This window comes from Drosophila simulans, chromosome X (assembly GCF_016746395.2).
Source record: "Drosophila simulans strain w501 chromosome X, Prin_Dsim_3.1, whole genome shotgun sequence".
In the NCBI taxonomy this organism is placed as follows: Eukaryota; Metazoa; Arthropoda; class Insecta; order Diptera; family Drosophilidae; genus Drosophila; species Drosophila simulans.
Genome location: NC_052525.2, coordinates 16,894,702 through 16,917,921, shown reverse-complemented (window position 1 = coordinate 16,917,921; position 23,220 = coordinate 16,894,702). Strand labels below are relative to the sequence as shown.

At 42.8% G+C, this 23,220-nt stretch overlaps 3 protein-coding genes across 3 annotated transcripts; 2 read left to right on the top strand and 1 right to left on the bottom strand.

Annotated features, from left to right (window-relative positions):
* Positions 1-1,606: 1,606 nt before the first annotated feature.
* On the top strand, positions 1,607-22,777 carry LOC6726290. The gene is made up of 3 exons (XM_016174107.3): positions 1,607-1,820; positions 22,040-22,332; positions 22,408-22,777. Exons 2-3 carry the CDS (start codon positions 22,278-22,280, stop codon positions 22,554-22,556), a joined length of 204 nt encoding a protein of 67 aa, XP_016039783.1. The 5' UTR covers positions 1,607-1,820; positions 22,040-22,277; the 3' UTR covers positions 22,557-22,777.
* Positions 16,657-21,929, bottom strand: LOC6726289 (cytosolic endo-beta-N-acetylglucosaminidase). Its single transcript, XM_002107214.4, has 4 exons — positions 21,541-21,929; positions 19,073-19,310; positions 18,469-18,786; positions 16,657-17,968 (listed from the first exon to the last, which is right to left on the bottom strand). Exons 1-4 carry the CDS (start codon positions 21,770-21,772, stop codon positions 16,789-16,791), a joined length of 1,968 nt encoding a protein of 655 aa, XP_002107250.2. The 5' UTR covers positions 21,773-21,929; the 3' UTR covers positions 16,657-16,788.
* LOC120285236 lies at positions 22,614-23,095 on the top strand. The gene has a single exon (XM_039296413.2). The coding sequence runs from the start codon at positions 22,614-22,616 to the stop codon at positions 22,767-22,769; it is 156 nt and encodes a 51-aa protein (XP_039152347.1). The 3' UTR covers positions 22,770-23,095.
* Positions 23,096-23,220: the final 125 nt, after the last annotated feature.

The window sequence follows — 23,220 nt, the reverse complement described above, 5'->3', positions numbered from 1 at the left end:
CAGTGAGCTGGACATGGGGCAGCCGCCAATTAAATGTTTTGCTTTTGCCGCTTTATCGTTTTTGGCAATAGCGCAACAAGCCATGCGAAGTGTCGTCGAAATGCGACCGAAAACAATAAATAAGCACGAAACAAGCAAAGTCGAGCAAAAAGCGAGCCAACAGCTGCATTTCAATTGAATTTCCAGGCAGTGGGTCCAAAATTGTGGCTTCCATGGGAGAAATTGCAACTATTAGTGGCAATATTGTACGAAAAGTTCGATACAAGCGGTGGAATTTGAAAATGTAATCAAAGTTGCTTAACTGCGACAAGTGGTGGAGTTGCTTAACTAATTAACTAATATCTACATCTCAAAATATATTAGCTGGGCAAAGCTATAACTATTAGCCAATGCTTCTGTCAAAAATATAACTTTAATTAGTTAAAAACGAATGAACGAAAAGTTGTGTAACTTTACAATTACTGTTAATTAACTATATTTTCCATGCTCACACTTTTCCTAATTGCAGATACTTCCTTTGTGCCGTCAGCAGTGAGCCCGTTGAGCTGCACTTGTTGCTGTGTGACCTGTGACCTGCCGCCACCTCCAGCCAATTAGCCAGTACTCATACGCCCTGTTGCATGCATAAACAGCACTCCAAATCAAAGCCGAGGTTCGGGCCAAGCGGACGCGAGAGGAGCAACGGGAAGAACAACTTTCTGCGGCTTAAGCTCACACTGAAATCCACTGCACAAAAACGGAAGCGAGTTCTCCTGTTTTTACATCATATTAAAACAAAAATTTAAGCCCGAGACTAAATCCACAGTAAATAATAGTTATATTATTAAATTATAGTATGAACATTCGGTATTTAAAATAAGTACAATTGTCAATGGTACATAAAAATATGTAAGTCCATAATTTACATACAAATATGTTACTGATTTACATTTTTTAGGTGTTATTTTGCCAGTGTATGTACATAAAAAACTCATATGCACAGGTGTGGCAAGCTCGTGCCAGGTGCAAATTGAGTTCACCTGAACGTTGACTTTGTGTCAAATGATATCACACGGAGATGGAAGAAGTCGTCCGACGGAAGGCGCCTGCGAGGGTGAAGGACCGCAAGGACACTGCCGCCTGGCCGCCAAATACGGCCGGACACTAGGGTAATTAGCCGGACTTTCCCTGGACAGAGTGGCGGTCAGGTGTCGACTTGATCCAAAAGACAGGACTCAAGTCGACGCTTCGAAACAGTGGTGGACGCAAAACTGGTGCAGCTTCCCGGGTAGCTTACTGTGCGGAAAATGAAAACCCAAACGTGAGTATTTTCCGACTTTCTATACAATAAAAGAAATATAGAAATGTAATCACAATTTAATATTTAAATTAATGCTTTTCGACTTGCCCACGCTCGAGTTTTGTGCCCTCGTGTGTGTGCGCCCAAACAGCGGGATATCCTGCCACGACTGTGTCCGCCGCTCCCTTGCATCCTTTTTGCGGGGCACTCGCAACTCGGAGATCCGAGATCCGAGTGCTCGGAGCCGAATTGTACGAACTGCACGGCTTCGTGTGGCAGCATCATTTCCATGCGGCTGTGGCGGCCACCAGTCGCCGGATGGGCGCCTCAGTTCGCTTTTGTGTCGCCTTGTGGCAGGTCGCCTCCGCAGTCGGCTACTTGATATTCGATACCTGGTAGCTGCGCTCCGCCGTCGCTCATCCGCCCCGTCGGCCCGGTACGAGAAGCACGCACAGAACGCTGCGAAAGTGCGCCAACTTTCATTCAAAGTGAACTGAATTTGAAAGTGCGGAAGGATAGGCGTTGTCTGGCCTCTTTGGAGGTGAGCGATTGTCATCCCCGTTCGATTTATTATTTATAAACAGTGTCTCCGCTTTGCGGCGAAAACACTTTGCATAGTTAGATGGGCCAAGTCGCCAAAAGCCATTAGCATGAATCTTTCATTTCATTACACTCTATTTTTGCCCCGGTCCAGAAATACGAATTATTGCAACAAAGATTTCCACTCCACATACGCCGTATTTACGATTTTGTGAGCCCCTCGAGAGTCTTTGTCCTTGTTTTCCCTAAGTTTTGTCTTAGAGTATTTGAACGTTTATCTCACGCGTGGGTAAGTCCTGCCAATGCCTTTGGCTCATACCCGAACACACTTGGCATGGCCATTACTTTGTCATTTGATAGGGCCTAGATTTTGTGACCACAAATCAAAACAGGGGACTTACTAACACAACATATGAATAGCAATAAAATGGGGATCTTTGGTAACCTAGTAAAGGCTATAAAACATAAATTAACAATATTTTAAGCCCCAAAGTGCCATTATAACATGTTAATATTCGTTTTATGTTACAACTTTAGAAGTTAATGTTATAAATCTATAAACTATAAACTATTTACATTTTAAAGTAAATACTGAAGCATACCAACATCATATTAAGTATAAGAGCTTAGGGCTCTTGTCTCTTACTATTAATTGGTGTATACGTCACTTGATTATATGTCAACAAATATATTCCATTAAAATGGGCAAACATACTTAGTATGAGAGGTAGAAAGTGCTTAATGAAAGATTAAACGCACAATTGATGGAAAATTCTTGGTATTTTAGAGGGGTAATATGAACGGCAAACAAGTGGGGGGAGGGGTGTTTTATACTATCCGTGAATGCCAGCCATAACAGTTCCATTGTCACTTCCAATAATGGGGAAGACAATTGCAGGCGGCCCACACGTCGTATACTTAATATTTATGCCACATGGCTGCATTTTCTCATATTCGCACTCACAATTGTCGGGGCTCCGTCAGCGTTTCGGTAATCAGCCAGGTGAATTGCAACGCAGCTAACAATGCATCAGCCACGCCCCCGCGGCCCATTACGCCCATCCACTCCTACTGACTGATTGGCTCCAATGCGGGATGAAAGAGCTGCATAATGTCGATCCAATCATCCGTACCAGCAAGCTAAACGTGTGTGTCAGGCGAAAGGTTGCGGGGAAAATGCAGAAGGAGGAGGGTGATCGGAAAATGCAGAAAAACGCAGGAGCAGGCGTTGCCGACATCATGAAAAATTCATGACGCATGCCAAGTGATTCAGGGCGCCACCTGTCGAAACGCATGCATAATTGAAAACTGCATTGGCATCAACTGCAAAATGGCCAACGGCAGATGGAATCTGGGCAAACAGCATCCGTATCACTAGGAAAAGCCTCTATTAAATCATGTATCGCTGCCTTTCACCAGCCCATGTAAATATATAAAGTAAAGGGTAAACATAGATCAGTATTATTCTGTACAACAAAGACCAGCTGACTTAAAGACAACATTCTTCTATGTCCTTGTGTTGGTACTGAAAATAAATTAATAAAATTATAACCTTAACAGCAATGTGTATGCTAATTTTGGCTGACGTAAAAGCTTACTATTATTCTTAACAACGAAGTGGAGCAGACTTAAAGACAATAGTCCTAAAACAACATTTTGCAGAATACCATGAGATACTGCTTGGCTAATTTTCCCCAAAAAGTGTTTATGTGTCATGCAATTAATTTGTGCATGTTTATGTTAGTATTATAAATGCTAACCATATTAATGTTTACATTACGAACAAAATAATTGCAATATTTTAAACATTTATAGCTGCATTAATTCGTGCAGTCATGTGTAATATGATTATTCATATTTATATATTTTTTATTATCAAATCCCTCACTCTTAGCAATCCGCGGATATCCAGTAACTGTATCTGTCGGATGGACTCGTACTGAGAGTGGAATAAATCGAATGCTATGCAATCCAACTGTCATCTGGACAGCCCTACTCTTCCTACTTGAAAATATATATTTCCCTTTTTAACAACATTCTCTGTTGTTTGGTTGCTACCATAAAAAGTGCACATTGAAGGCAACTGGCTGGCTGGCTGGCTGGCAATAAATCTAACGATAATTTGATACGCAGCGCTTTACGATGCTTTCGGCGACCCAGTCGCTCGGCAACCCCCTTGGCCATCAGGAGGTTAATGCCCCAAGTCGGTTGTCAGCACTGTAAAGTGGCGGAGCCCTAAGCCCCGCTTCCAAAGCCCAAAGACGAGGGCCCTAAGCCCACAGCTCTAGCTAAGCCAATTAAATTAGACGTCCGACTGTTAACTGTTGCATATCTTTGGGGGCTTCGCTGGGGAATCGTGGGTTAATCGGGGGTTAAGCGGAGGGGTCGCTACTTACAACCAATTGGACGGCGTAATTCCCCAACATCGCGAAACAATTCGTTATTAATTTCTGACAGTTGGCTTAAATCATTTATTTAGGTTAATGGACTAATTTTCTTTTCCAAAAATATTACCAATTAAGAATTAGGTAATTTTATTATTCAACTTTCTAAAATATTCTCAAATAACTAGCTATTTAGATTTGCACTAAAACGTAACCAAATACATTTGCGAGTTTGTAATATTTTAGTTCCAAGTGCGTGACGAATTCCATAGAGAATGTGCCACTTTGAATGGAAATCACTTAAATCCGTTGGGAATTATTTCGCAAGAGGTTGCATGCAATTTTCCTCAAACTTTCTAATAATTTACAAGTTATTTTGACTTCTTCAACTGCATTTTAATAGTGCTTGAAAATGCAGTTCCCGTTGCTGAATTTGAGTCACTTGCAAGTTTTTCGGAGAGAAATCTTTAGTTGATTGAAGTTTTCGCGAGGGGCAAGTCATCTTGCTTTCCCTTTTCGTTTTCTTGTAGACGGGCTTTTCCCGAAGGGCGACTTCAACTCATTTTGTGTGGGCTTTTGCACGGCCGAAGAATTTTCCGCGCTTTTACTGAGCTCTTTTCACGGCTAAATGTCGCATACTTCCCGTTCCTTGGCGGATTTTCGTCGACCTTTATCAAGCTTGAAATTGTTTTTAAATAATACTAGAGCGTAGTAGTTGGTAAAATAATGGCGCTAAAAATATAACTTAAAGCAGTTAGCAAGCAGTGAACTTTTAAGACGCCTTAAATTTTTTAATATAATATATTTAAAAGGCAACTCACGTTGTTGGTCGAAAGTAGTTTGCACTTTTGTCCCGCTTTAATTGTGAGTCGTTCGTGGAAAACCCGCGGAAAATTTTGGCAAAAAATCGCTCGTTTTACCCGCGAGATCCCCCGAAATTAGACTACATTTTCCCCCCATTTAATTGTGTGCCATTCGTGGATTGTTTCCAAATCAGCGAAGGATGTAAGGACGTAAGAGTGCTGGGAGATAGTTGGACAAAGTGTTTACCCCTTCGCCGCGCCACCGAACTGTGTATTTTCCATTTTCCCGCTCTCCACTTGGATTACTTTCGCCACCACCACAGTGGCGTTCTCCCCAAAGTGGAGTACATGCTTCCTCAATTATGCCATCGCCACAGCAACAGGCGTGATATGGAGTAGGGTGGCCTTGTAACGAGGTAGCCACCACTATCCGCCCACTTTCCCACGCCCCCCAAACATTATGTAACTCGTCAAACTCGAACAGACAGCGTCGAGTTTCATAAAATTCATTAGGTATTTTAAATATGCATGAACATAATTTCGCCCACCAACTGCCGGCGAGGACAAGCTGCTGTCTTGCTAATTGAAAGGGAATTTCGTAAAGAGAACTGCAATCAAATTATTAGGTACCTTAAAGTATTAAATTTTAAACAAATGTCACCTTATTTAGCTGAAGAAGTTGAGCATAAACCAATGGAACTGCCATGTTTAGTATGCCAACATCTGTAACCATTTTTAAGCAAACAAAGGATTAGTTTAAATTCGTTATTAATAGTGTTTATCTATTTAAGTTTTCATACCGTTCTTTAATTGCTTTTCTAAAGGTTGGTATCTTTGTTCTCAGTGACTTGCTACCATGGGGCATTGTTAGTTTTTGTCTAATCCATAATTGGTCAAACAAAATTCTGAAAACTTGGCACACTCGTCAGTATCAGGTTTATACATATATCTATATATGCTCCACAAGGAGCTGGGATTTCAATGGAGAAGGGGGAGAAAAAGGATTCAGAGCAGAGAAAACATGCCCGGAAAGTTTACCACCTTCTTCATTTTCTTTTCCGCATTTTCCACAATTTCTGTTGCCACTTGTTGAGAGTCGTTAATTTATGATGATTGCGTAAAGAAAACTTCGGACCGGCATGGCGAACTTTACATCGCTGCCCCCTCGCAATTTATTTTTTCATTTTTATCTAGGCTCCTGTTTTGGGCTGTCAAGGTTTTCTCGGCGGGCGGATTTTCACAGTTTGCGATTTTACGAATCGACACGTGTTGGGTTTTCCCATTTTCTCAATTTCCCAGCTTCTATTATCGAGGCGCAATTTATTGCGCCTGTAACTTTTTCGTTCTGTAAACAGTGGCAACAATAATCGAATGTCGTGTGCGACATCAAAGCGGCATTAGGTTCACGGATGGGGTTTCAAAGGTATCCTAAGCATTTCTTTTAATTTAATTCATATAGCTCAAGAAAACCGCAATAATAATTTTGTACTTATGGCTGCGAAAACATTTTAATCCCTCGAAAATGTCCTTGCACACGCCTCTGAAAGATCCACATTAAGAGCGGGATAATGGGGTATGAGTCGTGCATTCGGAGGCATCTGTGCAGAAACCTGCAGATAATGCAAAACAGAACAATATAAACAGGGGCCCTGCGGTCGGAAAATGGAAAATGGGAAAGTGCTGCCGGTGGTTCGTTGACAATGGAGGGGAAAAAGTCCTGTCTCTGCGCTTCTAGACAGCTTTGTTAGCACTTGAGACGTCGTTAGACAGCGACCAAAGTAACAAAAAAGGCTGGACAGAACACCACAGTCGAGTGCTCGACTAGTTAATACCTCTTACTCGGTTAATGCAAAGCGAGTGCTGCAGCAAGCAGAAACTGTAAGTCTTCTCATGCAGTGGAGATATGACTCTATCCAACGAACTTTCAGTTGGCTTAGCCCGTACTCACAGTACTCGGCGGCAAAAGTGATTTAAGAGGAAAAAGCAAAGCAAATCATTTGCAGAAAGTGGGCTAAAAAGTTGTGAAGGAGTCGGCAAACGGTATGAATCGCAAAGCAAACAGTTTCCTTCGAGCCAGGAGATAAAGACGCAGATTACTGTCAGTGTGTGAGCCAACGACATTTTGACCCAATTGCCGAGCAGCTCGGGCAGATGGGAGGGGGACAAGTACGTTTGCTTTGGAATGGCATGAAGCCCATAAAGCCCAGTGAGACAAAGTGAAAACCACTTGAGACGACTTATCGCAGCTTTTGACCCTGGCCAACAGACCAATTGCCACATTTCTCTCTATTTGCATATATATACCATTTAGGTATACATGGCTGGTTAGTTCATGGAACCTTTTAGTGGCTAATTAGGGCATAAATCAGCCAGGCACTAACATTAATTGGCAATAATATTTATTCATCATGACAACTGTCGAGCCACGCCCTCCGCCCGCCAGCCGGATTATTCCGAGAGTGTGTGTCCTGGCCAAACAAGGACATACTTGTTTCTGTAGCCACATATTTTCGGGTGGCCAGGAAAATATGTGAAATGTTTGCTCGGCCCTTGAATGGGCAAACATTTTGTTCAGCTTTTTCGAATAAATTTGGTTTAGTTTAGCCAGAGAGCTGTGCATTTTATTATTGGGGCAATTGTGTACACAATTTGCTATTTATTGAGAATTTAAAGCGATTCACAGCACATTTTGGCAGGTGGCTGAAGTAAAGGTTAAGATTAGTGAAAACAGCATATTTTTCCCATCAAATATTTATAAGCCAATCCAGGTGCGAAAGGTCAAATGAACGAGCCCTTTGAACCTCAGTTTCCTTCGGAAAACACCAAAAGAAATCCAGTTACCACTCGTGTAAAACTTGGCAATTTGTTTACTGTTGGCCATGTCACCTGCTTACATGCATAAAATGTGGCAGGTACTTGGTTTTGCCGTCAGCAGACTTACTCACTTTCTGTCTCACTTCACAAACACCGTGAAGAGCGTTGGCGAAGGTGGAAAATGCCGGAAAAGTTGCCCACCCACCGAAACTTGTTCCCTGCCAAGCAAGTCTTACAATTCATTTGGCTGCTAATTGTTTGTCGAGCGTCTCTTGGCAGTTCTTTTGCTGTTTCTCCGAGCGGAGTTCATTACTCAAGTCCTCCGAAAAATTCAAGGGGCACTTAGTTAAGGAGTGACCCAAAGAAATGGCATTGCGTAAAACAAGCATTTCTTTTCTAATTTCAAACTTGTTAGCTACTTGCAGTAAAAAATATCATTTGTCACATGTCGCATTTTTGCGTAGATTTCCACATTTCAAAAGGAAATCCCATTTTAGGGATTGTATTTGAAGGAGGGTTAAAATGGGAAATTCAATCCATTGGAATTGAAGTCTGTTGGCCGCCCATATTTTCAGGAATTGCTGACATTTTGTAAGTAATCCACAAATTTAGTTAAGCTTTTGCTGAACTTTCGCATTCAGAATTCATAATTCACTTGCCAAACTACCGCATTATTCACTGGAATTTGCAACTTTCACTGGCCATCCCGGCACCATATATCTGGCTCTTGGTTTTGGCCAAGTTCCCTGCCGAAACTCCCAAAGTTCGCAAGCTGCAGCTGCAACGACTCACTGCCACATTCACTGCCGGATCTGTCTAATTAATTTTCGGTCGGCTACCTCTTTGCCTCTTTTCCCCCCTGCCCCGATCCCTTCATCCCAGCATTCCAGCATTATTATTCGGTCCCTCTGGGGACTTACTGTCCAGTTATCATAAGCTGACATGGACGATGTCCGGGCATGGGGCATAAATGTAATTACTGATTACTGACTTTGCTACACAGGCCCCGAGTGAAATAAAACGATTTCCGTGGCAACATAAAGGGGCAATGTCCTTGAGAGAGATGCCTCATATGCTCACTATTGAAAACTAGTTTGTAGTAGTAGTCTACTCTATTTTCTGAAGCAATTTATAAATATTTCGAAGTAGAAGTTTATATATACAAGTAGATTGGTATATTAATTAGGATTGAAAATATTATTTAAATACATTTTTATTTTAATAAGTTTCCTGAAATCGAATTTCTTCAGCAATATTGTGGACAAATTTTTGGCATCACTGTCGAGAGGGTGAAAGTGAAGAAAGGAGCATGGGAAATGCAATTTTCCCACAAACAAACAAATCTGCGTGTGTGCCATCTGAAAAGTTAATTAAAACACAATGCACCATTTTCAAAATTTTAGAAAGGAAACGGATAGGGGTTACGCATAAAAATCATGTGCTGCGAAATTTCGCGCGCATTTTCCATTTTCCAAGCCAGGGTTTCGAAACTTTTGCCAAGAGTCGCAAATAATTTAAGGAAATGCGGGGAGAGGGGGCAAACGCGCCGCTCAGCTGGCAAATGTCACTTAAAAAGTTTTTTTTTCATTTCTGGCTGTTTTTGTCTTTGTTGTCCGCAATAGCCTACTTCCCAGGGTTTTCCACGAAAATTTTAATTGAAACAGACAGCGCTCGGAAAAGTGAGGAAAACTGCATTGTCGCCATCGAAACGTGGGCGTTGGCCAAATGTATTTCATTCAACGCACATAATCTCAAAATGTCACTCAAGATGGCACATCGAACAGGTGATTGGCAGTCGGGAAGGTCCTTTGATCGGGAAACAGGCCTCAGGACACACACACATACAAGCACACGCATATTGTTTAATTGTATTATGCGGTTATCCTGACAGGAAAAGTGAAGCGAAAACCGTCAACAAATCAGATTGGCCAAACTATCCAGCTCCCTGAATTCACCTATGTCTGTGGGTAATCTAAGACAAATAATGGCTAACAAAAGTCAGGTGAAACAGCTTATAAATAATTGGTATTCAATATTAACTACTTAGACAGAATTGTACTGCTAGGAAATTCTCAGAAAATAGTGCAAAATTGTGCTTTATATTGTGTTTGGTCTTTATGAGATTGTAATTCTGATTAATTTATGATTAATTTATCAAAAATTAACTGGTTAAAACGTAAGGCTTATATAAATCACAGATCAACTCCTTGAAAAAAAAGGTAGAATTAAATTGGTTCAATGCTGAAGGGATTAATGTCAAGCAAATAGCTCGGAAAAATAACCAACTGCCTTTTGCGATTCCCAACAGATTTATTAAATTAATCCAATTTTTAACAAGAAAATAAGAGAGAACTTCTTCGTAGAATTAAATCAGAATTGAACTGGTTGAAATGTAAGCTTGTGTAAGCTCCTTGTGCGATTCCCATCGGATTAAGCATAAATGCAGGATTATCCTTCCGGTTGCACTCGCATTCTCGATGACCTTCAACTTCAACGCCTCACTTCCGGCCGGCCCCCTGCTACCGTTTTGTGTGACTCCAACAGGGCTTTTCGGGAGAACTGAGCTGGCAAGGACCACCTCGACCTTGTCCAGGACAGCCAGTTGGCAAGTGGCTGCTATCTGGGTGAGTGCTGTCCTGGCAACAATGTCCTGGCATCGGTTCCTGACAGTTAGTCAGTGTCAGGCCGTGATTCCGCCGCTCCTGTCGCTCCTGCCTCTCGGGCCCGAAGATCCTGTGATTTATGCGCGCCTTTGCATATGTCGCCGCCATTCGGTCACGTCGGTAACGCTGCCAGGACACACAGGATATACAAACATATACACATCTCCATGTTATGAGCAAGTGTATGGGTTTCGAAAAGGGAAAAAAAGTGCCGCAGATAGGCCCGACGACCAGACAGCTGGCCCCTCTGAGCCCTTATTTATGGCAGCGTTTCAGTTACGGCTACTGTCCTTTTCCCAAAAAAAAATAAACGACAGCCAACTTCAGTTTTCTATTATGAAAAAGTGCGTGCCTCGTAAACAACAATGCCATTATAATAAACAAACGCCCCGTACACAGAAAGCATAGAAATAGTTGGAAAACATAATATCCTAAATAGGATTCAAAAGTGTTGTTAAGTTTCACTCACAATGCAACTTTTTGAAGGCAAATCAACTTTACTCAGTAAAGAGCACATAACATATATTTTCTTATATATTTAAAGTCTCGCTTGTGCTGCATAAATAGTAAATAAAAATGTACAAAATATTCCAAATTTTTTAGTAATTCATTCCAATATTTTTTATATAAATAAATTTCTAAAAATTAATAAGTGAATCAAAAGCTTGCCAAAATTATCGAACTGTCTTAGCATTTTTGGTAGTAAAATCTTATAGCATATTGTGCTATTTTTATCCCTGCTTATATGTACATACATGTGTGTTTTCCTGCCTTTTCTCATCAACACAGAGTCGAAGAAAAAGTGGGAGGGGCGGTCGGAAAGTTCTCATCATTTTCGCGCTGGCAAAACTTGCGCCGGCGATGTTTTCTTTTTATAGCCAAACAACAAGGACAGCGAGTGACGTCAAAGTGCTGCTCAAACTGTGCGACAGCGACATCCTTTTGACTGCAAATCACTCGGCCAACAGGCGCGCCATCTTGCCAAGTTTTCCGCACTTAAAATGGTTAAACTAATTGATGAGGCCATTAAAAATTAAGAAAAAGGGTGGCAAAGGCGCATAAAAAATACAAGAAGGAAACCGAGAAGAAAAATTCAAGTTCTCCGACTCTAAGACAGAAATCGCCGTTCCTTGAATAACAAAAAATAAGTTGATACCAATTAAAAATATACCTTAGAAGGTTGGAAAAATGATCTGCTAATGGAATTAATTATTGTGAAGGGCGTGAGGGTATTCGGTAATCAACTCGAGCAATTTAAAAATAACAAAAAAACGAGTAGATGAAGAGTGAAAAGAAAATCTTGACGGAAAAGCCGTTGCTTCATGGTTGGCGAGGGGGGCGAAGGGGGGCTCTATTTCCCCTGCAGTTAAACCTCTTTGTCAGCCTGATAAATGACATGTTATTGAGTGACGTTGAGCTGCTTGCAATCGAGTTGAACTGGAAAGCAAATGCATTGTGTAGAGCGAAAAGCGCTGAACAAGCAATTCAGTGACTCACAAATCAAAGTTTTAAGGTCCTGACTAAAAAGGGCTTCAGGACACTTACATTTAAATTTAGATTATTTTGTATTTTTAGCATGCGGCTTCCCCTTAAATTTGCTTGTCAGAAAGTACACGTAAATGGGGGAAAATGCACTTGCGGGTCATAAAATCGAAGACCTAATGGGTTTCCAAGCAACAAAGTGGAGAATTCCTATTGCTTTTCAGCAAACACAATCACAAAGTCGTCTAAGTCCAAGGTGCTGTGCCTGTTGCATTTTCCATTTGCTTTTCCCCGGGCATAATAGCCCCTTGCTCCTGCGTCCTTCGTCCTTCGGTGGCAGCTGTTTGCCCAACTGATTGCCGACTGGAATGCGAAAACGCAAACAATTGTTCAACGTCAGCAGAATGTACTGCTCAATGCTCGATATAGCCGGCAGATCCGGCAGATACGGAGGATTCAGAGGATACGGAGGATTCGGAGGATACGGCGGATATGGAGGATAAGGAGGATATGGATATGGCGGATGGATGCGAGACGGATGGTCGTCACACCGAAAGCGAAATAATGAATGTTTAGCCAAAGCGGCGACGACAAACAAGAGAAATGTGCTTTTGTGTTCGGGGAAATGTTCCAGAAATCCTTTTCAATATCCTATTGTTATTTGTTTATTTGTTTGCGAAGGGCGTGTTGTTTTTCAGAAAATCTTGTATTTGTTCGGTAATTATGTTAAAGCCTTACTTTAAATAATTACTTACTTCCTTTAGCTTACTTTAAATGCATTTCCGCGCTGTCCTTAATTTGTTTAACAAACAATTTTCAACTACTTTCATTAGTGACTTTGTCAAAATCCAAGCCAACCACAATTGCATTTTCACACATTTTCCTCTGTTTTTTCTCTGCTTAGCAAACGCTAAAAAGCTTGGCAAATGGAAGGAATGTGGGCAAAGCCAAATACATGGCCGAAATGTTTTTTTTTTTTTTTGGTCTCGTGCTGTTTTGTTTGTTTGCTTGTGATTTCGTTGGCCATGTGGAAAAGTTATGAGGCGCCGCGAGGACCAAGCACACGCACACATCCTGAGGAAAAGGGATGGCCATGCCAGGCCTCAAGGATTTGTCGCTCTGCTGCCTGCGAAAGAGGAGAAAATCTGGAAAAGTGGGCAGAGTGACGGCCTTGCATTAAATCGCATTTTCACCCAATTTCCCAATAAGTTCGCCAGTGGATTTGTGGCCACAGCGGAAATCTATTACGTTTAGCTTCCACTACGCCATCATCGAGTGAAATGGATCCGTATCTGTGGTCTTTAATCAGTGGTGCCTAATGAAAATTGAAGACCGTGTTTGCGAACATGGCAATAAATGCGCATATATACGCATTATGACCTGTCCAACACTTGATGCATGGCTTAAAAGGCCAAAAGGCCACAAGCCAAAAGCGTTTTGACCCAAATTACATATGTTCAGCCGCCTGGTGTTGTGGCCAAATTGAAACCCATTAACCGCAGCCAGAATGGAATTCAGTCAGCGATTGTGGACTTTGATGGGGTTTCATCCAGAAAGGGTTTATGCATTAAGGAATAAGCAAACTATCATTTTAAGCTGCATATTAGTGACTACTTTCTTGCAAATTGCTTATGATTGGGAAGCAGAAATGATGGAAAAAATAGACTATTTTAAGTAATTATTAGGTGATGAACAAAAGAAGTTCTAGTTCTAGTCCAACTAATTACATGTATTAATTACTCTTTGCTCTAAACAACTGTAATTGCAAACTCTAGCTTGTTCAAATGGTATTTTTCGCATTGATTTTTGCTATCAAATTCCCTCATCCATTATTATTGGAATTGGATGAGTTGCAAGGACGAAATGACAGGATTTCGTTGGGGTTTCGTCCTGTGGTGTCCGATCATTTGGCCGCTGGCCCTCTGTGAGTAATCAAAGCCACGCCCCAGAAAGTAGGCTTTAATTTATGCTGATGCGGCATGCGAGGAAATCAGAGAACTCATTAGTGTGTGTGCGTATGTGTGAGTGTGTTCGTGCGTGTTGGCCACATTAATGGAGGCCTTTACGCCCACAATTGAATGAAAGCGGGGCGTGGCAGCTGCTGTGCGTGGGGATAATTTTAAATTGCATATCGCCGCACACTCGATTTTAATTTGATTTCGACCGGCGACAATTGCATCTCCGCCAATCTGCTACCGGATACGACAATTAGACTGAAACGCTGCTCGAAGAAATGTGGCTCGAATAGGCGGCTAAATGGGTGGAAAATGCGGGGGAAAATGGGCGAGACTACTCTGCTCTTTTCTCGATTCCCGCGGGCAGACAGAAAAACCAACTCAAAGGGATATTTATTATTTCGTGGCTGTCCAAGTGTTTGCTCTTTCCCTCTTCGGTTTCCTTTTGCCCTGATTTATTACTTTTTGACATCTGAGATGTTTCAGGACTGTTGCTTAAATAGGACAGGGATCGGAAACCACTTGGCACATTGAAATAATATAAATGTGTATATCTTCTGTGTGTGTTATTTACACAGCAAATATTAAATGCTTGGTTTTTCAGATAACCTAATTCGATTTTAAAACCAATCTCGCTTAAAAACTATGCATATTTCAGCACCGATGGCGATCTTTGATTCCGCCTCATTTGCATTTCTGTTCGGTTCAGTTCGGTTCAAATCAAAGAGCAAAAAGCCGGGGAACCACCCGAGCCACCGCAAATTGCATTTTCGAGTCACAATGGCCGGCAGATACATTCGCATCTCGACCTGCTGGCATATTCAATTTCAATTTCCATTTACATTTTACATTTCCATTTAAATGCATAAAATCGTAGCCCGAAATCCACATGCCCTTTAATGTGCTGTACGAGCATGCCACCTGTCCAGCAATTCTCCGGCCAAAAAATCCGTATCTAGGTCAGGCCCCCAAGCTTGTTTGGGTTCACCCCATTTTTCCAGGGTTTTTGTTGCAATAAATTGCTTAAACATGAGCCCCCCCTGACCACTGCGAGAATTTAAGGGCAAGGGTTTTTATTTTATTTTGAGAGGCTGGGCGTGATGAATCTAGTTCTGCAACTGAAAGGGCTTTTGAAATGCACAAGAAGGAAATTGGAAAAAGCATCGTATTTTCCTGCCTAATCAAGGACATTCGGTTTCAAATGAAAGCTAGGTGGTTGGCATCTCAAACAAAAGTTGTAGCCTCTGTAGACATGATTGTAAATTAAGTTACTGAAAAATATAACTAAAATTTAAATATGTTAATAAATAGAAAATGGGGAGATTGTTGTTTGTTTGTTTTTTTTTTTTGAGTGCACCTCCCATCATTTGTTCAATTTTCCCGATCCTATTCGGGTTTTATCTATTCCCATTTCGCATCATATTTCCATCTGTCAGCTCTACAGCTAAATCAATGCATTTTCGCTGATGACGTTAATCACTTTGAAATGCGGTCAGTGGCAGTGGGGCCGTATCCCGCTGCGATGGGCGGCGGGGGCGTGGCTAATTACGACAGTGGAACATAAATCTAGAAAAAAGCTGACAGCCCGTGGAAGGGGGAGGGAGAGGGAGCTGCTATAGCAATCGCAATGAAAGGGAGGCAAGATGACTTAGCACCCCGCTCGACCGGAAATGCCCCCCGTTTTTTCAACTTCCGCTTCGGCGCCCCCAAAAAGGCGCGGAAATTCAAAGCAGCCTCGCTGAAGAGGAAGGCCAAAGCCAAAGTTAAACAGAAAGCGAAGAACTAAACAAATAAAATGGCATAAAACTGGGGGAAAAGTCGGGTAGTGCAGATGCTGTCATGCAAACGGAAATGATGTCAACAGTGTGTGCCGCCAGAAAATCTGCATTAAAAATGTCAAAAAATTACTCAGCCAAGGCTAGGGGGAAAGGGGTAAGGGGTGTGCGGGAAAGAGAAGTATCAGAGAAGGTGTTGGAGCTAAAATTGCTAAAAATTTAAATGCAAATTTTGCGGTCAGTTGGTCACGCTCTGCGCCAAAGTAAACATAAATTTTACATTAAAAACCGTTTACATTGGCATTTATTTATTTAGAGCTCTACAATAATTTGATAATTATTTATGCAGCAGCACAAACCAGACAAAAAGTACTAATTGGTCTGATTAACATTGCCTACAACTGGCAAAAAGTGATTAATATTTAGCATAATGCACAACTGCAGTCTACATATTACACTTAATTAGGTTTAAATCGTACAAATCTGATTTAGCTCACTATTTTAAATGTTACCACAAAAATTCGGCATAAATCGCCCAAGAACACAGTTTCAAAGTCACGTTTTAAGGGCCAGACAGCTTGGCAGCCAGCCAAACCCAGTTTGAGGGCCACTGGAGCGGAGCCAAGTGAAGTGAAGTGTAGTTGAGTGATGTGGCCAAGTGCCAGGAGCGCTGTCTAAGCGACCGAAGTCAATTTCTGGCAAAACGGGGGCCAAAGGGGTCCAGGATGCGTGAGTCAGCCGCCAAGCTCGTCACAAATGCCAGAATGGGCCTTGATAAATGACTGCCAATGGCAGAGGCCACCGAAAAATGAGTAAAGATTACTTAAACAGTGGTTTTTTATGGATACCTAACCAATTTCACTATGGACCAGCCATAAAACATTGCATCTCCATCAAAAAGAGTTTGATATTTGCGCTTAAATGTGATGCCAAGTCAAGAAGCCAAGAAGCTTTATAGTTGGATGATCAACGATATCGTTTAATTTATTATTACTTTAAACACTGCAACAGCGCGAAAATTAATAGTAATTAATTGCACAATTTTATAATGTATAAAAAAATTAAGTTCTTATTTACTCAAGCAACTTGGGCTTCAAGCACGCTGCTCATTCCACATGTGTTTGCTGTAGACCGGAATATCTGTCCAAGTGCCCCTTAAATCCTCCAGCGACAAGCCGTCCACATAAACGACACCCAGCTTTGCCTCCGTGCTCGATTCCGCCGGCCGCTGCCACTTAACTCCGATATCCTGAACCCTGACGGGTCCATCGAACTTGACCAGATAGTCGCGCATCTGCCAGCCCGCTGCCAAGGAGCCACTGTCCTGGTGCAAGCGGAAAAGACCGCTGGGCAGGTCGCTTTCGAGAGGCGATAGGTAGCAGCGCTGTGGAGCAACGATTGAGCCTTCATAGTCGCCGCAGAAGAGGTGCAAGTCCTGGTCATTCCTACGGAGCGGTGTCACTCGCACTAGCAAGTCGAACATGGTGGCGACTGCATCACCGTCGATTTTGAAGATATACCTAAGGAGCAAAACGCCGCGGGTCAGTTCGAAGTCGGTGACAAAAAGCCGGAAGGCCCGCTCATAGTTGGTCACCAGTAGGGAGCAACCGCCCGAGTAGGCCTCGTCGAAATGATGCATTGCATTCCTGTCCAGCGGCACGGACGGCTGCAGCGATTGCCGCGATAGATTGAAGAAGGGGCTATCCTCTCCCGAAAGCCTCCAACCTCGCTCGAATTTCGCCCGGCCGGAACCCACGCAAAAGTCCGTGAAAAATGGTAGCGATGTGTACGGATGCGTGGCCAATGTGGGCCAAATGCGAGTCCACCACGCCTCGTTTCTGGCCAAGAAGGATGCGTTCACCTGGTCATCTCCGCGTGGATTTTTGATGTTATACCCAAAGCGATTGAGGGTTTCGAAGGTCCAGCCGGGTGCAAAGATGCCCGCCGAGAAGCCGTTCTTTGCAATGAGCTCCATGGTCTCCCGACTATGGAAACCGCCCTTGCGACTTCTTCCGAACACATCCAGGCCCATGAAGACGCGATGCCGGGGCGACTGCTCCCTCCTGACCTGCTGAGCACTGCGCTCCAGATGGCCCTCGTCCCACGCGTAGTTTATGAGCGTTCCATGGCTGTGCCGGAAGAACTCCGCATTGCGGGAGTTGAGCTCGTTCTGCCACCGGAGTTGGCCGTCGTCCGTAACGCTGTCGTACCAAAAGACACGTCCATGTGGCACACGTGACTCCGTGGCGGCCGTCAGTTGCCGGACAAAGCGGCTGGGGAAAATGGAAACGCCATAAAGGGATTAGCAGGAATCGATCTCAAGGTTACTGCCATTACGTTAGGATTCGTTTCAGCGCCTAATGCACTTTATATCCCAACTAACAACTGGCTGCTTTTCAGATGCTCTTCACTATTATTCGGAATTATTGAAATTCCATGCGGATGTTATCTTATGTGCAAGCCAACTTATGCGTTCCACTGACTTGTGCAAAGTGCAATAAGTCAACTTGCTCGTAGTGTGAAAATAGAAGAGCTCGTTTTGCTTTTGACAGTCCATGATAGATTGAATTGCAGAAGCTGTTGATAAATTGGACAGCTGATGCGAGACCAAAGTTAGCTCCTATGGCGAATTGGTTGCAAGAGGCGCTGATACAAAGCCATTTTTCATGTAAACACTCGCATTCTACAACTTTTGCTAGCTCACAGCTTGTGTGTGAATTTGAAAGGGGTAAACAGGACCCTTTTTTTGAATGAACTTTCCATGAGTACTCACTATAGACTGGGCATTTTGGTCCGGGGAACCGTCACCTCCACATTGACCAGCCATCCCTCGAAGCCGAAGTGCTCGCAGAGACGGGTTAGAGCCTCGACGGTGCTCTCGACACTCTCCTCGGTGGCCAGGAACTCGTCCAGCCGTGCGGTAGCCTCCACGATGAACGTGCCCACCACCGGAACTCCGTGGCGATGGGCGGCATTCAGCCAACCACAGGGCGGAATGGTCACGTAGTCGTGGCTGAAGTAACAGAAGTAATCCACGGCTGACCAGTGCACGAATCGATAGTCGTCGTACTTCTGGGAGCTGTGAAAGTGCCTGGCAAAACACAAAAACCATTAAAAACTTAATTTTCGGACCCTCTGGCTTCCAAGTTAAATGAAACTGCATAGCTTCGCCTGTTTTTTGCGGCAGATATTCATTAGTACAACTTCGATTGCATCAAGTGCCTTGAAAAGTAGTAAGTTGCCATCAATATTTATGCGCTTTAAGATACAGATACATTTGCATGGGCTTTTTGTTAGCTAAGTTCGTAATGGGATTAAATCTCGACTTTCAAGTACCCCCTCCTTTTGTTTTTAAACTTCTCAGTTTAAGGACTCACCGATCCTCAAGGTAGTTGCCCATCATGTCGTGGCAGACGAGCAGTTCCCTGCGATTGTCCTCGGTCACCTGGCGCCGGGGGCTGCCCACGAAGTCCGCCTGGCGGTCCAGATAGACGGGTGTCGTTCGAACGCTGGTGTCCAGTGGCAGGACGTACCGGCGCCAGTCGATGTCCCGGCTCCGCACCCGGAACTCCAGCAGCTGGCGGTTGTCCTTGATGGGCTCCGCCTCCAGTTGGGCTGCAAGGGCGGGGGATATGTAAAGTCGACGTCGTTCAGACATTACTCCTAATATCTTTGCGCGGATGCGAACCGCTCGGAGGCTCAGTGGACAATGGAGAATGGGACAGCGGTACGCTACTAGCTAATCTCTAGCTTATGTTTTTATATCTCGAATATTTGTGCCATGAAATGGCAATGGGTGGGAGTATGTGGGCTAAGCCCCACTGGGAAAAAACATTTTGCCTACTTTAAAATACTTTGGGTTGTAGAACAGTTCTGTTATTCAAAATCCAGATAAACTAAAACTTGCACGTACTTTAAGTAACTTATTTATTTCCCTCAAGGGGTATATGAATTTTATGGAACATTCTTAGCTAATAAATTCTGTAATTCTCCGTAATAAAAAGCGTTATACTTTCCATATTCAAATACCCATTAAATGTGAATAGTGGAATTTTATAACCCAATTACCGGCGTTTAGTAGCATTTTTACAACTCTCGTAGAACGAACTGAATTTCTTCCTTCTGCATTTTTCCGTATTGGCACTTAAAGTTTTTCAATTTTCGCATTCGCCACTTGACCCGCTGAATTTGTCACGGTCAAACTAGCGAGCTGGTTATTATTTCCGCCAGATAATTTCAATGGCGATTAAGTGCAGCTGTTATGCAAATTCTTGCTCCAATTAAATAATAGTATCCAGTGTCATGAATAATATAAAATGCTGAGATAGTGGGGAAAATTGGATATCATAACCTATGTTTGAATAATTATCATGTAATATGCCTCACAATCTAAATGAATATTAAGTTTCCCAATTAAACAATAATTTCGCAGTCTAATCCATCTATATTTATACAAATGTATTGCTGCTACTTAAAAGCAAGAGATAGTTGTGAAAATTAGCAATCTTAATGGGCTTGTGCAGCAGCTGCTAACCAGAAAGGATAGCCGGTCTATAAATACCCCCGGCAGCCATTTAATCAGGGGTCATGAGGTCGAGGGGAGGCAGTGAGGGGTTAAGTTAACCCATGCTTGCTGCAGTTGGCGCTTTTCAATTAGCCAACGCCGCCGGGAACGTCAACTGCACTTAATGCGCGGTTAAATAACGGGCAAACGCTTTATTTTCATTACCACGCAGGCAGGAGTTTCCTTTAAAGTTCGCAATTTTCCGGGGGGAAAAGCGAAAACAAATGATTCAGTTATCGCCCTTATCGCTGGCGCTCCAAAAACATCCCAACTCCCAACATTTGTGTTGCTCGATTTTTGGTACGTGAGCCCTGAAAATGGCATTACATTGCATTGCGATGCGTGGCATAGTATGCCGTTTTTTGGACATGAATTATTCAAGTCGAAAGCCGAGTTAAAGCCACTTCACTAACGGGTTTTCGGTTTGGGCCTGGTCAAAAGCGACCTTCGCACTCATTTCGATTGCAGTTGCAGTTTCTGAATGTGCAGCTATGGAAACGGAAGGATGCGCTGCTTCCTGTTGTGTTTGCTGCTGCACTGCGAGAAAATTATGCAGGGAAAACCTCCAGTTGGAGGTTTCTTTCAAATGAACTGTTGTGGCCAACAGCTCTTTTCGGTGCGCAGTGCTTTTATTTTAAAAATTAAATTTATTTACTAAGCTTATGGATGCGGGACTATTCGTTTTTCTCAGTGTGCTTGGGCGAAACTTTTTGCAACTGCAGCAGATATGGCAGGAAAAAGGACGACAGGCGTGGCGTTTTCAAGCAATTTGTGCCTGGGCGTTACTTTAATCTATCACGGATGCCAGGATATGGATTCTGGCCAGGAACAATCGCTGCATATAAATGATCCAAAAGTCTGATCACTATCCAGAAAAAAGGGACACGCTTAAAGGATTCATGTTTGACAGAGAGTGCTATTGTTTATGATAAATTCGGTATTCTTAGCAAATTTCCTAGTTTTACTGATCTCTGAATCTTAAGCTATACTATTTATAGAACGACATCTATGTATGTACATACCAAAAAACGTATTTAACAAAAACAAACATTATCACTTTTCAAATTGTGGAATGAGTAATGGAGTGCTTTAAAGATAAGGTTGTTATTATGAACTAACAAAAACCCGTCTCGTTTTCTCTCTTCAATTTTTTACTACTTTAAAAGTAGTAGATAGTTGAAACTATATTATACGATTAAATGAAAGATCACTCTTCCCTGAAAAGAAAACAAATAGTGCGAAAGAGACTGATATATGTGGCAGAGAAAGAGATGGACTTACAGCATCTACAGGTGTTCTTGTCTTGGCACTTTTCCCGCTGCACTGTCTCTTTCTCGCATGCTACCTCCTTTATCTCTCCCCCTCCCTCTTCAGTCATCTTCTTCTTCAGTGGAATAACTTTTTCTTCTTCTTCGGTTGGAATGCCGGTGATTTTGTCATTTTCGCTCTCTTTTTCATGGTTTTCCATTACTTTGCTGCTGCTTGCCAGTTCCTTAGCCTCCGAACTATCCATCTTACAATTTCAATTAATTAACAATTAATTTTGATCCGAAACTCCACAAAGAAGCAACAAACTAATCGCCGAAAACTAATGTGTTTATTTACTTAAAAGCAGCTGACAGCAGTGCTCTTTCTCTTTCTCAGCAGTGATGTAAAACGGGAAGAGCAGTGCTGCAAAACACTGTAGCCCGCGCAAATTTGAATGGCACTGAAAACATGAGTAAAAAACAACTTTAGCTATGATTTTGTTTTAATTTCGTTTTCTCCTTGCTAATTTCAGGTCCTGCTGGCGCCACCGAACTATCTTGAGAAGCGCGAAATGCGCCTGCACACATAAATTGCAATTAAACAAGGACAAAGAAATTGAAGAACACAAGGGGAAACCCAGTAAAATATCCCAACCATCTGCAATAGCAACAAATAGCCCGTTGAAACTTTGCTGGCCAGCGAGCCAAGTAGCCAAACATAAATAAAGAGCGCGCACATTTATTTATTACTTGGCCCGAACTTTTCGCAAAATGCCAGCGGGTCGAGTGGCTGGCAAGGCCGGCTACTCCAATCACTACTACAATGGTGGGTTCTCGACATACATATTTGGATCATTCCCCTAACATTGATTTATTGTATCTTATGTTCTGTTTTCTCCAGGACGCTCCTACGTGGGCATCAACGAGGAGATCATGTGGGTGAGCATCGGCATGGGCGTGACCATAGTGCTCCTGATCACGATCGCCTTGTGCTACATTGCGCGCGAGAAGTGCCAGAAGAGGCAGCGGGAGTACTACGTGACCGCATAGTTGTTGTACGCGGCCTGCCAAACGACGGAGCAGCAGGGGCATACCCGGGATCAGGTCATGGGCATGGAGGAGGGAGCTGGCAAATCGCAGAGCGATGGCGGCAGTCTCGTGGCAAGCCCCGGGGGAGAACCACCATCGCCAGCAGGATCACAGGCAGCCGTCACCGTCATGCATTGGTCTGTGGTCGACATCTGTGCCCGCAGCTGGGGCTGACATGCCCACATGGATGCGAAAAAGGAAGGAGAGCAGACACCCACGTATGTAAACCACCAGGGCCACCCAGCCGCCAGACCACAGAACCACCAGCCCATTCCACCCAGCACCACCCACCAAAAACCACAATTACTACGGAACCCCAGTGCGCTTTGCTGCCCAAGGCAGTTGAATGCGTGAAAACATTTTTTTTTTTTTTTTGTTGGTCGTCAATTGTCGCCTGCGAAACTCGTTGTAAGCATATTATATTTAGAGAAAGTTACTTTAAAATACAAACATGTTACTGAATTTGCCAAATACGAAATATATTAATATACAATATTAAATATAAGGGGCAGTTGTGTTTTGTCAAATTCTACTTAAGATGTTAAAACATTGATATTTCGAATGAAAATGCTGTAGTATTGTGCAATTTGAATTTAGCGCTTTTGCTCCTTTTTTCCCTCATCTG